We start from the raw sequence: 14,345 nt of genomic DNA, 5'->3' as shown, positions 1-14,345 counted from the left end.
TTATAGTCGCTGTACGAGGTATGTTCAAAGGAAACGGTGAACTTTGAATTTTTTCGAAAAGTACTTATTTATTTAACAATATCTATTTTGCCCCCTTCAAAGGGGTTCCCCTTGGATATAATACTAGTGTGCCAACGCTTTTTCCAATCCTCACAGAAAAGCACTTTTCATTATGGCCATCAGCTCTTTTTTCGATTCTGACTTGATCTCATCAATTTTGGCAAAACGCTTTCCTTTCATTGGTTTCTTCAATTTTCAAATCCAGAGCGATACTAATGCGATATTGCTTTTGCTCAAAATCCAGTAGTTTCGGAACAAACTTCGCTGCCACACGTTTCATGCACAAAACATTCGAGACAATTGAGTGGCATGAGCCGACTGATATGCCAACATCCTCTGCAACTTCCCTGATAGTGATTCGATGATTCTCAAGAACAATTTTTATGGATAACCGAATGTACACAGCCCGCGAAAAATCAAATTTCACCTTTTCCTTTGAGTACACCTTGTAAGTTCTTATATACTTTTCTTTGACCTATTTGATGAGTCCTTAGTCCTGTTCTTATCATACTTGGGGCATTTATGCCTCGTTAAGTTATATTTGGTTACGTTGGAAATAATCTGTGACGTCGATGTGGCCAAAAATACTAGCCTGGTTATCCGTGTATATGGTTGCTTTTTGTATTTTTCCGTAACTATTCAATAAAGAAAGCCTCTCCTCTACCTGGTACTTCCGCTTGGAATATGCTGGCTGAGTTTGGTCGACGCATAGAGAGAGAGATGTAAAGATCATTGGAATTGACTCGTTCACCCATTTCTACTCCGCAGTTCATCTTGGACCCGCCGGTAGAGAAAAAGCAGTATAGTCCTCCCCTACTAATGTCTGTCTAATTTTGAAGGGGCATAAATATTTCAATATTCAATTATATTTGGTATGATCAGAAGTGTATACAATACTTTTTTGAAACTTGAATAAATATTTCATAAATCAGATGAAGTAGTAGATAAATAGAAGCGCACTTGTTATTAAAAAATATTTTTCAATTAAAAATCAACAAAAATATATTCACACAAAACTTATTTTTTAAACTCATTATATAATATTTTGTTTTTCAAACTACTCAGTACTGGGAACAATAAATTTCTTTCTCCCAACGAGTTTTTCGTTTTTCTCTAATTCGTTTTTTTTTTTTTTATTTCTCATAATGCCATTATTGTTGCACTGTTATTCGTGCTGTTGTTATAATTTATGGGTGTCATAAATCTATGAAAAAGGAAACAATTTTAAGCAATTTAAAAAAGGACACAAATGCCGAGCACAAAGCAAACAAAGTTAAGTGCAAAAGGTCACGGAGTGGGTGAAGAGCAGGAGGCAACCCAATGAACGTAATGGCAGCAAAATGTTACTGTAGTTAGGGCAGCAAAGCGAAATCAGCGATTGTGTTGTTGTATTATTATCGCCGGCTGCAGCAATGCAATGCAACCCACACATACATAGTGACCAGACGACGTAAAATAAATAAAAGTTATGTTGCAAATAAATACAATTGCAAGCTTTTCAAATAAAATTGCTAGCTTTATTGGAGACAAGCGGTGTTGAAAAGCAGTCAGTTGATAGGACGATGTTCATACCTCATGTTGGTGTGAATGGAGGGCAGAGTAGCGCGTCTAGTTGACACTGGCTGTGTCTAGTTACGAACGTAAGTCAAGTGCTATGTGCTGAAAGTTATGGTTGATATCTTGTTGAACATCAAAGTGTACTTATATATTTATATATTATAGTTATAACGGTAATAAAGGGTATTATTAACAATCAGTGGTTGCCACTGCATCAAATTTTATGCATTTTGTGCGAGTTTCTTGCTATTTATTTTAGTAAATTGTTCTATTTTTTTTAACAACAATTTTTTCTTGACACATTTCATTTTAGTAACCAAAATGACTCCGGCTGAAATAAAAATAACTACTTCAGCCATAAATATGTCATTATTTCGAACAAAATATCTATAAACGCTAATTTAACCACACCTATAACCCTAAAAATTAATCATATTTCATTCCTTTTGTTCGTCTTACAGATTAACAACTAGAGCTTAAACGATTTTGTGCAATTGTTGAACGTATTTATACTACAACAGACGAATAAGAAAGAATAAAGAGAAGAAGATACAATCAATAATTTGAACAACCGACCCACCTAACTTCCCACAAAAGCATAACTTAAGCTAAACCTTATACCAAACAAAAGCTCTCCACACTTTCGACAAAAAATCTACACATTCTTATAACAAAAACACTACCAAACCCCACAACACCACCAAAATGTGGCCGTCTAACTGTCAGCGGCTCATACTGCTCGCCATCACGCTCGTCTGCTTTGCCTGCCTCATTGCGCCCGCAGCGTCCCGTTCGCGCGACAAAGAAGGACGTCGTCGCAGCGATCGCCTCTCAGCCGCCTCTTCCACCTCCGCCTCGTCCACCTACTACGCTAGCAGCGGCAGCGTGAACAGCAATTATGCGAGTATATCTTCCTCGGCCACCAGCTCGTATACGGGTCCCATGGATACGACCGGCTTTTGTGTGCGTCGTCGCGATATGAAGCTCATGTGCTACTGCACACCGGACGAGAATCACGTGCCGGTGTTGAAGGCGGAGTGCTGGGTATTCTCCGATATCTTGCCACAGAACGATACAACCTGGACGCGTTTCTTTCAGCAAAAGCGTTTGCGTGAATTGAAATTTGTCATACAAAATCATGGTCGCCTGGACTATATACCAACGCTAGTGTTTGAATCGTTAAAGAATTTGACCAGCATTATTATTGAGTACTCACAAGTGGATGTGGTGAAGAGTAATGCTTTTGCTAATCTACCATATTTGGAGCGTATTATCTTGACCAATAATCACATAGCGGCCTTGGCTCAGGACGCATTCGCTAATCACATACGCTTACGTGAGTTGAATTTGGAGCATAATCAGATATTTGAGATCGATCGCCACGCTTTTCATAATCTACCACAATGCGAGAAACTTCTCTTAAACAACAACAATATAACAAATTTGCATGACAGCCTCTTTGTGGAGATGCCACATTTGGTATATTTGAATTTGGCGCATAATCAGATATCGGTGTTGACCAGCGACATCTTCAAAGGTCTGGGTAATTTGAATGTACTCAAACTGTCGAATAATAATATTAATTTCATCGGCGATACTGTGTTTGCTGAGTTGTGGATCTTGTCGGAATTGAAGTTGGACGACAACAAGATTGAGGTAAGTTGTTTTAATATGCTGTATGAATAAGGTAATAGATCGTAGGTATATCCCTAATATTTACACCTATATGCGTCCAATTGACAAAAACTCATAATTCTAATGCACCTCGACTTTAACGGTATAATTGTTTTTAATTGAGTAAGCGCTCATGCTACATTTACTGTTTATAATTATTTCTGCTAAATTAGTCGTGCCTGCCTGAAATGCCTTTTTAAATATAATGAACCGAACGAAAATCGGGTTTTGACTTCAAAATTAGTAATCAGTCGCTTCTGTAATATTTTTCAGTGGCATGCATAATAAAAAATTGTATAGTACCAATTGTCATTAGAACCAATTTGTGAAACTTTTTGTCCAGCACGATTGAGTTAACTCAATTTTTAAGGCATTATTATCGCTTTTGCTGACACGGGAAATCGTTGTCCTTCGTAGATTCTAGATATCTGTCCAAGTCAGACTAAGTACAATAGATGTACACTAGATTGCGATAGTTGACACTTATATTTTGGAAGCTCTTGTAAATTTTAGCTTAAGATGTATTAAAAGCTTTCGCAAAAGCTTTGAAAGCTCTTAAAAATAAATAATTATCAAAGAATAATTGAAAGACTTCTACAAACTCATCTAACTATAAAACCTCAAAAGTTGAAGCTTTATGATTTCAGAAATTTATTAGGTACACATAGTCCCCCTCTTGTTATCAAAATCATTAGGTTTAAAAACTTCTTTTGAGGATTATTCAGCCATTTAGTGGTGCTATAGTTTAGAGTAGTTTAATTAGAAGGACTAGTTTGAGTTCTTCAGCTTAGAGATTCTCCGTATTGCTGCGAATTTTGGGGTCATCACCTAGGGGTTATTTATTGGTTCGAGACTTAGGAGTTGATTTAATTGCGTCTTATCTATAATATGAAACATTTATATCAAGATAAAACACTAAACATTTCATCTTAAATATGCAATCACTCACACGTACATACATATATCCAACACACCATACATAAATATATACCTACTATAAATAAGTATGTATGCACGCAAATATATACAAATTGAAAACTCAACCACGACTAAAAGCGTCGCTCATAAATATGTGTCAGCAGCTTTCTAACACTTCAAAGCAGAGTAGTGGATCAAGCACGTCAAGTGGCGGCATAAGTGCGCACACACACTTGCACACAAGCGAAAAACGTTTGTCAAGTACAAATTCTTGTTGCTTATACGCACTGTTGCACCCAGACTTTGCAAGGGTGTCTGTCTGGCGGATTTTGTTTCAACTAAATTGCACATCTGGTTAATACTCGTTTAGTATTGTAGGAAAATAAATTTATATAATATTTATAAAATTATTATAGCTTACTAAGAATAGAAATAATAGCGTATAAATATAGAATTTTTTTTAATAAGAGAATTGAATACAAGTTATGCAAATAGTACTTAAGAAAATTAATTATAACATTATAAACCACTTCTGCACCTGTATTATAGAGAGCAGTTAGTGCACGTACTAAAGATACTATTCGCTCGATTTCAGATCACGCTCAACATAGATATAAAGTAATTTTTTGACTTAAGAAACATATAGAACCCTTTTCAGCATTATAACCGCCTCCAAGAGTAACAAGCCTGCATATATAAATAAGCAAAGCCTGCATATATAATACAAACATATACATAATGTAGATTCAGTGAAGAAATGTGCCCGCTAATATGGGTTAGACATGCCACCTGACAGGTAATAAAGACCGGCGAACATCACTTTTTGCGCAAACATTCCGTTACTTGCACACTTTAACGGCTATGTCCGGTAAGAATAGATGAGTCAGTTCATGTCCAGAGTTAATCAGGAAATAATTAGTTCACATTAAAAATGCCTTAACGGCTGAAAGAGACTTGAATAGAATGCTAAAATGGCCGCTATGGGTATACTGAGTAGCTGAGTGAGCGCGAGTGAGTGAGTGATTAAGTTACTTAATAGCTTTGTTTGGCTAGAATTAAAGCAGAAATAAAAGGCGAAAATTTACACTTTTGGCCAGCAATTAAATAATTTAATGACTGGCAGACGTGCACTTTGTGTGCGCCAAGGCTCGTAAATGGCGCTGAAGTGAGTGGTAATTTCATGCCAACCTAACCGTTTAGGCAGCCACATGAACTCAAGGACAGCAATATACTCACACACACATACATATATGTGTTAAGCCACTAATACACACATTTGTGTTGTTGTATATGCAATAAGAGGAGTGCCTTTAACTTTTTATTGCCGAAAAATATTAGTTTTTACGCTTTATTAATTAAGTTTCATAAACGCAGAGCTGTGATTTTAATTTCTTTCGAAAATTATTTTATGAAAGCTGAGTCCATTTTGAGTGGTAGTTAAATTTAATTAAAACTATATGCTTTTTACTGTTGAAGAAGTACACAAATTACTTTAAAAAAAAATTTTAAGAAAGCTCTCAAATAATTACGGTAATCAGTTTTAAACTTAAAATAATATGAATTATTGAAGAATAGCTTTTATAGGAAAAAATAATACTAGCTGCAATATATATATTATATATTTTGAAATATGAAATCACCAAAAATTGTTATCATATCTTTTAAAACTCATTTTGTGTATAATTATTAACTAATGTGGTTGGAAACTGTACTCAAGGTATGTGTCTTCACTAACACAAATTATGCGCCTAATAGTTGACTACATTTGATACACGATTTTGTTTCTTTAGTAATAATGGGTGTGAAGAAGCGAATAATATTGATTTTATATTGAAAACAATTATGGAAGAGCTAGTTTCGGCGAGTAATAAGGTAGAGGATAATAGTTGTTGAATTGTGTTGGCATTGAAAATTTACAATTTTTACATTTATATATACTACTTTATTTTTCTAGAAGAAAAAGGTTATTTAAATTTATATAAACTTAAAATATTAATAAGTATACATTTTCCTTCCTCATATCCATTTGTCAGGTAATTGATTTTTCACTCAAATTATATATTACTACTACTTTAAAAATGTGACATTGTTTTTTTAGCTATCCCACCTTAAAGTTCCTACTGTACTAATATTAGTCTATTTTAATCTAGTAGCATATGCACAAACTCTTGTGTAAAGAAATGTCTATTAAATCCCTTTATTTACCTTAATTACAGCGCATTTCGGAACGTGCTCTCGATGGCTTGAATACGCTAAAAACGCTGAATCTTCGCAATAACAAGCTAAAGAAACTCGATAACGGACTACTGCGTGGCACACCCGCGCTCCTCAACATCAATGTGCAAAGCAACGAGTTGGAGACTTTGACATTTTATACATTCCAGCCAATTATGGATAATTTGGTCAACAGTACAAGTGAACTGCTGCTGTCAGGTAAGTTTAGCGCAACAAAAGTTACGGCAATGTTTAATATTTGACATGCAGCGACTAATATAAATATGCCTTAAGTCAACTAGCAGACGGCCCACATTGCTTCTTGGTCAAACAATCTGCAAGTTCTCTTATTAAATTATCGCACAGTCAGTTACTAAAGCCAACATGCGCAAATATTTGCATTATAATAAGCGTATATACCATATACATATATACCCATATAGTTATAAGTGTGCATATGTGTTTATATAGCGAACTGCTGACGTGTCATTTGTAAATTTGTCGATATGTCTGAGTCATGTGGGCGTGTGGGTAGTTATATTCGTTGTTCTTTGCTAATTACACTCACTTGTCGGCTGCTAGGCGCTCGCTCCACGCGAACTGTACGTGTTCGTGATGACAGACGCTTGAATGTCGGCTATTTGTAAATTTCTTTTCATCCAACTGTCCTACGTGTTTTGCATGCAAAAGCAGCGGTAATGTTTCTGTAGTCACTGAGAGAATAGATGAGTAAGCGAGAGTGCGGTTGTGTGTGTAAATGCACTATTTTTAAATTAAAATCAACAAATCTAACGTTTTTTTTTATAGAAATCAGTCAGCTGAAGAAGTATATGTATAGCTATTAACTTTGCTTGGGTCACTAGGGACTAATTTCTCGTCGTTAAAAGTTTAGACTAACAAAATAAATTTATTATAAATATCAATTTTCGAAAATTTTTTAAATATATTTAGCTTTGGCTCAAGGTATATTTAATATTAAAAGAGGTTTGGAAGCTTTTAGAAAGCTTTGAAAATAAAATTTTTTAAATAGTTTTGGCTTCTTAAATAGATTTGTAAGGTTCAATTACTATTAAAAAGTTTTTTTGATTATTTTTGACTTTTTAAATATGTTTTTAAGGTTTAGTTACTATTAAAAAGCTTTAAAAGCCTTAACAAAATATATATTTAAATTATTACTTGCTTCCTAAATATAATTTTAAGGTCTCATTACTATTTAAAGAGCTTGGAAAGCTTTTAAAAAACTAGGAAAAAAATATTTTTTGAATATTTTTGCTTTCTTAAATAAAATTTTAAGGTTTGATTTAAAAACATTTCAAAACAAATGTAAATGGACGAAGAGCTTTTAAATCACCGTAATAGCTTGGCTAGCTATAGTATTTAAATTAGTAGTCATGCTGTCAAAAAATGTTATTACTTTGACTGCCTCACCATCTGCAATATCTCACAGCCGAACAGTTCAAATTTACAAAATGTCAAAAAGCTCTTCTAAGGAGCGATGGAATGTTGTAGAATGTAGAAATGAGTATATACTATCGATGAGTTTTCTATTTCCATGCTACAAAAAATTCTCGAACGTTTTCCAAGGTCTTCTTGATTCAAAATTTTTAAGCTTAAGATCTACCATTTTAGCAAATCACTTTTTAACCTCGAAATATGCTAACCATAATCTTTTTGATAATCTTAGCTATTGCTCTTATTACTCTTCATAGTACAGTTATTAAGGTTTACATCTTCCGGTTGGGTCGTTGAAAAAATGCTGCTATACAATCCATTAACAATGTGTATGTATGTCTATATATTATACGTATATACCTATGTGTCTATTAGGTCATAAAAAATGTGCTCACATAGTTACACACACATCAACGCTTTACCGCGCGACGTTTATGTGAACTAGTTGGACGTGACGCTGAGAATTGCACTCATTAAGGAAATGTTAAATCGTCATTGCTAGAATGAGCGTTTCCGTTGACATTTGCCGCCTGCCATTTGCCACACACCCCTTGCAACAGCTTTCATGTGTCACGGTGCAGTGACCAGTGTTGAATTCCGCTGCCGTTGTGAGTGGGAAAAGACCAAAAACCAGCAATAGCAAAAAAAAAAGAAAACTGTGGCAGTGAATCACATGCAACCAGATGTACATATGTACATAGAAACAAACAGACCATTACAGCTAACTCGTTAATGTCCTTTGCTGCCACTATAATTTGCCACAGTTCAAGGTGTCGAAGGTGTTAAATGGCAAATATTACAGCAGTGACTTTTGTTTGACTATAATTGCATATGTAGCTGATTGACTGTTTGGAATATTAATAGAGAATTTGAAGTGAATTAATAATAAACACCTAAAATTTTATTTTATTTACATACCCAAACAATAGCAACAAATTACAGGCAGCCGGGCACACGGTGCATGCAGCTGCCACTTTTCACACAAAATTTCCAATCAACTGAAATTGTCAGAGTAGGCTACAACACGCATACACACACTCACACACACATGTTCACACGAATATGTCTAATTTTGCTAAATGTTTTGTAATTTTCGAAATTCATGTCTGGCGCCTACACATGGGCCCCAAGCAATTTTCATAAAATTAAATGTGAATTCATACGATCCTACGCACACACGGCGCTGTGTATGTGTGTGTGTGTGGCACATGGGTGTGTTTGTAGTTGCTAAATTGTCTGCCTAATTGTCGGAGTATTTCAATTTTTCACCCATGCCGAGCGCACCCGTCTCGAACCCACCAAACGGAAAGTGTCCTAAAATTAGATTTGCATGTGTATGTGTGTGTTTGCTAACGCCGCTGCCTCACCTCCCTTTAACCTTTAACACTCTGCTTAATTAGCACCTTAGTGTTGAAAAATAGTTCAATGGTTTCTGCTTTGTTTCGGCACTTCGGTTTTGCCAATGCCGTCCGACCGTTCGACCAGCCGCAACGTGGACCCATTTCGTGTTGTCGAGAATGAGGTCTACCACGATACCGGCGACGTTGTAAAAGCTTTGCAAAACTGAATTGAAGCTAATGGCAGCCATTTACGTAACTTATTTACACATGCAAAAAGCCCGACAGAGGTACAAACACACATATGAGCATGTATATGAGTGTATGTGTGTATGCCCACTAATAAATCGCTTCAACTCATACACATATGCATATGTGTAACGGTATACATATTCATTTGCATTTTATAAGAGCGCACAGTTGCCAGTTAATTGTGTCTGTGTGTGTGCGTGTGTGTGAAGGCTCTACTGATTGAGTGTGTGTTGGTAGTGTATAAAATTAGCGTACTGCATGTTTCACTCACACACAAACGCACACACTCAGAGACACACGTATGCATATTTAAATATATTTGCTGTTGGGTGCTGTAATTGCATTTGCTAATGGGTAAGCGGCGGCAAATTGCCTCCAAATGACTGAAAATTGCTTGAAAACATTCGTTTAACTTTATTTTTATAGCTCGTGCTGATCGTGTGCGTTGCCAGATGCTTGCGCATAAGTTTTTAATTCACTTACACACATTGATTATGCCCATTCATACTTCAAGCGCTTGTAAGTGTATGTGTGTGTGTGTGTAGGCACACACCAACACGTAACCACGCTGAAAACTGTTAGAAATCAAAATACATTTGTTTTTGTTGTGATTTATCATTATACAAAGTGCTTTTCGCCATAAGTGAATAGTGCCACAATTTAGAAATATTATATTCGCTATAATTTCGGTAATGAGGGAGGCAAGCGCGTTTGCTGTGCAGTTTTATACGCATTTATGCGGAGTTGTTGCAATATTCGATTTAGTTCGATTAAAGTTTGTTCACAAATCAATAAGCATAGTTTTTGGCGCATTGCAAAAATGAGAAAAGCGTTGCTTTTATTCTGTTATCTGTATGCACACATACTCTTGGGGCCCTATGTGCCAAAAAGGGAATATGAGCAATTATAATAGGTTGGTGTAGTTTTCGCTGAGGTTGAGGCGCCTAGTCTATAAGTTATATAAGATGATTTCGTCGTTATTCACGTATTTTTTTTTATTACAAAACGATTTGTGAAAGTCGATGGACTATAATCTATAAATAAGTGAAGTTTATTCTTGCCTTAGCTTATATAGCTGTACCAGCGATGTGGTTATTTCAAATATAGAATTGCTTAAGGGTTAGAAGTATCAAATAACTCTCATTGTCTTCATAAATTTTCGTTTGTTTTCAGTGTTAGTTTTAAATTTCTCACCATTTTATAGTAGTATTCAAAAGACCTTAATAGCTAGGATGCTTTTTGGTAAAAGTCTCCAGCACCGTATTTTTTTCTTGTATAGAGATATATACAACAATGTCACCGATTCAGGCCAACATAAAAAAAAATCTCAAGATTAGATGGCAGCGTTCATAATATCTCACTTCCTTGTTCACAAAGCAGAGTCTATGCTCACTACACCAACAATAACTTTAATATCTTCGCACACACATGTATATATCCGAAAGTGGGTGGGTCTTAATGAGTTTCGCTGTCTGTGCAGGTGCAGTGCGTTCCCAAAACTATAGGTAGCGTTGGAGAAAATTTTGTAATTATAGAAAATACATATATATATATATATATATAGCTGATGTTCACTACTTGCTTCAATCTCCCGCATTTTCTGATATAGTCTGACAACTTTGATGGCAACTAAATTTTCCGCGCATTCCAGGGGAAGAAAACTCCAGTTATGTTGGAATAGCCGAATGAAATCCTTGGCGTCTGCTGACTGAGATTGCTTATCAATATGGTTGTCCTGTTTCCATTGAATACAGAGTCTGCTTCTATGTTACAGATCATTGTTTTCTTGCAGCATATAATCTTGGTTTTTTACCGTAAAGCTTTCAGTTGACTTCATTAAATCCTTTTTATACAATTTTATCATTCTAGCGGCGTTCAGGTTTTCTGTGAAGCACCTCAAAACCTCAAACCCATGAGCAGAGATTATGCATAAACATGCACCTTTTGGGGATGCTTCTTTGAATAAATGTTTGTTCTTTTCTATGTCAAACGTCTCAAAAGTTGACTCATCTTTCATTACTTCCATCACCGTTGATGTTTTCTTGTGCCTAATGCAACTCTTTTGCAATATGTGTTTTTGAAAGTAGTGATTTGATTACAGTTCTTTTTACTCTGATTTTTGTTGGTAAATAATGAACTTTGGACAAAAAAACCCGTTTTTTCAAATGCATTATTCTAATCGGATGTTATGAAAAGTTTTTTTCAACTTCAAGTTAAAAACATTTGAATTTGAGTTAAACCTTTTTAAATCTGGAATACTCCTCGCATGATTTGAAATCCCTCAGCATTTTTAGTCTGCACATAGCTGTTCTACGTTTAGCAGTCCTCAATTTGTTTGCTTAACTTGCGCAATTCTTTCAATTTTGCACCAGAATTCTTATAAATATTTACTAGCAGAGCTTTGCAGCCGCTTATATTTGTCATACTAAGTAATTGAGCAATTGAGTGACTGACTGTCTGCATGACTTTGGCGGCGAAAATCACAAAAAACGAAAAATGAAAAAGAAATTGGAGTGAGTTCAAGTAACGCTAGTAACGTAAGGCAATAACATGCCGAAGTAACCGATGGCAGCGAATAGAAATTGACAAAAACGAGAAGCAATCGAAAGATAGATGTCAAACTGCAACGAAAGTTCAACTCAAAAGAAGTGTTTCGAAAAAAGCGCAATCAAGCGCAACGGCAGGCATACGGACACATAAGTGTGTATGTGCATGTGTGTAATAACCACTTCCAAGTGATGGATTTCCATTAGCGCATAAAAGACATTTCGTTATTGCCATCTGCGTCTGCACGCTCGGCAGCAGCGGCAGCCTAGAGCAAATATTTTCCGTCTTCATTTTGCTTGCTTTGCTTTTGCTGTTTGTACAACTAAAAGTGTGAATGGGTGATAAACGGATAGTGCTGCTACGTTTAAAAGTTGTTGTTGTTGCTTACGCTGTGCTTATGTCTAGGTATGCGCAATATTTGCCTGTTGCATGTTGCACGCTTGATTGCCACAAATTTCGATATTTGAACATCAAAGGAACATCGTTTGTCGCATGCGACTGCCGACACATATTCTATGTAAAATGCTCACGATTTTACTTTTAAGTGTTGTTTGCACAATTTTTATTGCTGCGGCAGTCGCTCGGTACACTGTGGTGGCAAAATGTAGAAAGTCGCACTATTTTACAGCGCATCATGCTCAGTCAGTCCGTGCGCCTGCCAGTATGCTATATTTATGCATTTTTATGTGCGGTGTGTGTGTGTGTGTGTGCATACTTTGTGCCATAAGTCAGTAGTTAAACAAGCGGTTGGTGTGGCGTTAAAAGCGACATGCAAACAACAGCAACAAAAACTACAAAGATAACAGCATCAATTGACATCAGCTGTTAGCAGCAACGTTGCTTGTTGTTTTTATTGTTGCTGTAAGCATATGCAACACCAGCGGCTTCTTTGCTTAAGAGCAACGCGAGCTTTGTACGTTGTTGCTTTATCGCTGGTGCTGTTGTTGCTGTTATTGTTAACAACAGCACTTTTCACCGTTATATTGTTGCTGACAGCAAAGTGTTGCAATGATGCGCTAAATATTTTGAAAGCATTCAAAATGTCAACGGATTGATGATGTCGCCGTGCCCAAACAGTTGCGCGCGGTTGGCGGGGCTTGGTGTGGTGTCTGTGTAAGAGTAGCGGTTTTCCTTTATCACCGCTATTTGCTGTTATTGACTGCTCTTAGTAGCGCTTATAGTAGTTGTTGCAAGCGCTGTTGTTTGTGTTCTTGTTGTTGTTGTTGTTAAGTGACTCTTGCCAGCTTGTTGGCAATGTCACAGTGCATTTCCGCATGTCCCGTTGCCTCAATGTTCATGAATTTTTTATATGTCACATTCAACACTGTCAACCGTAAAAGCAACAACAACAGCAAAAGCGCGCATTTTGGCAACGCTTGCAGTCCTACGTAGTGCTTGTAGTTCTTGGGTTTGTACGCGTCGAAAACTTAATGGATTGAAAGTGTTTCAACGGCGCTCGAGTGTTTTTACTTAGTTTATGGCAACACATCGAATTTTATGTGCATTTTGACACCCGAGACATTTTGCTTTATGCTTCAATGTGTGTGTGTGTGTGTGAGTATGTGTACGTTAGTGTACCTAATGAATGCAGCGACTTGAAATGTGGCATCAAATGGTGCTCAATTTCAATATTTTCAGAAAAGTGCAATTTTGAGTTTTTTGTTGTAAAATTTTTGAGTTTTGTTTTTTAAGTTTAGGTGATTTGTTGTCCATTTTTTTAATTAATTGGTCGACGATGATTATTACATTTCCTAGCTATAATTCCAAGTCAAGCCCCTAATTGAGGAAAATTAAGATTATTGTATGTAATCGAGAGAACTGTACTGATTTTCTAAAAGGGTAAGGTGCCATTTCAAAGAATTTGAGTTTTTTGTTTGAGGAAACTGATCTAAGCTTATAAGTGAATATGTGTGCCCAAATATTCATAATATTTTCCATTAGGAAACAATTCACCTATTATTTGACACATTTTCATTTTAAAAAAGTAAGGAAGGCTAAGCTCCATTGTAACCGAATAAGGGCTAAGGGACGATTTGGACTGATTGTATTAACTTTTGGCATAACTCAAGCATATTCGTCGCTTGTTTTCATTTTAGATATCATGATATGTGGTATAAAGTCAACCAAAAGTTGGAAAATATATATATTAGTTATAGTTAGTAAAAACCGATACTCTCCAAATTTCAATAATAATATATATGTCACAGACTGACCGATATATATGGTATAAAATCAATTGAAATTTTAAAAATCCTTCTGTTAACTATATGGGGGCTCTAGAAACCAATGACCTATTTTTAAGACCAGGACATAATATTTCCAGGTAAAAAAACG

At 35.9% G+C, this 14,345-nt stretch overlaps 1 protein-coding gene across 2 annotated transcripts in view; it reads left to right on the top strand.

The window, feature by feature from the left end:
* Positions 1–14,345, top strand: part of Con (leucine rich repeat protein connectin) — a 114,380-nt gene that overhangs the window by 68,268 nt on the left and 31,767 nt on the right. For both annotated transcript variants that reach the window (XM_014239726.3, XM_036372438.2), the window contains 2 exons: positions 2,079–3,273; positions 6,426–6,642. In XM_014239726.3, coding sequence (XP_014095201.2) covers positions 2,323–3,273; positions 6,426–6,642 — 1,168 coding nt within the window. In that variant the 5' untranslated portion in view covers positions 2,079–2,322. The remainder of the gene's footprint in view (positions 1–2,078; positions 3,274–6,425; positions 6,643–14,345) is intronic.

The sequence above is a fragment of the Bactrocera oleae genome, chromosome 6, assembly GCF_042242935.1.
Source record: "Bactrocera oleae isolate idBacOlea1 chromosome 6, idBacOlea1, whole genome shotgun sequence".
Lineage (NCBI taxonomy): Eukaryota > Metazoa > Arthropoda > Insecta > Diptera > Tephritidae > Bactrocera > Bactrocera oleae.
The sequence above is the reverse complement of the archived record's forward strand: the minus strand, read 5'-3'. Positions and strand labels throughout refer to the sequence as shown.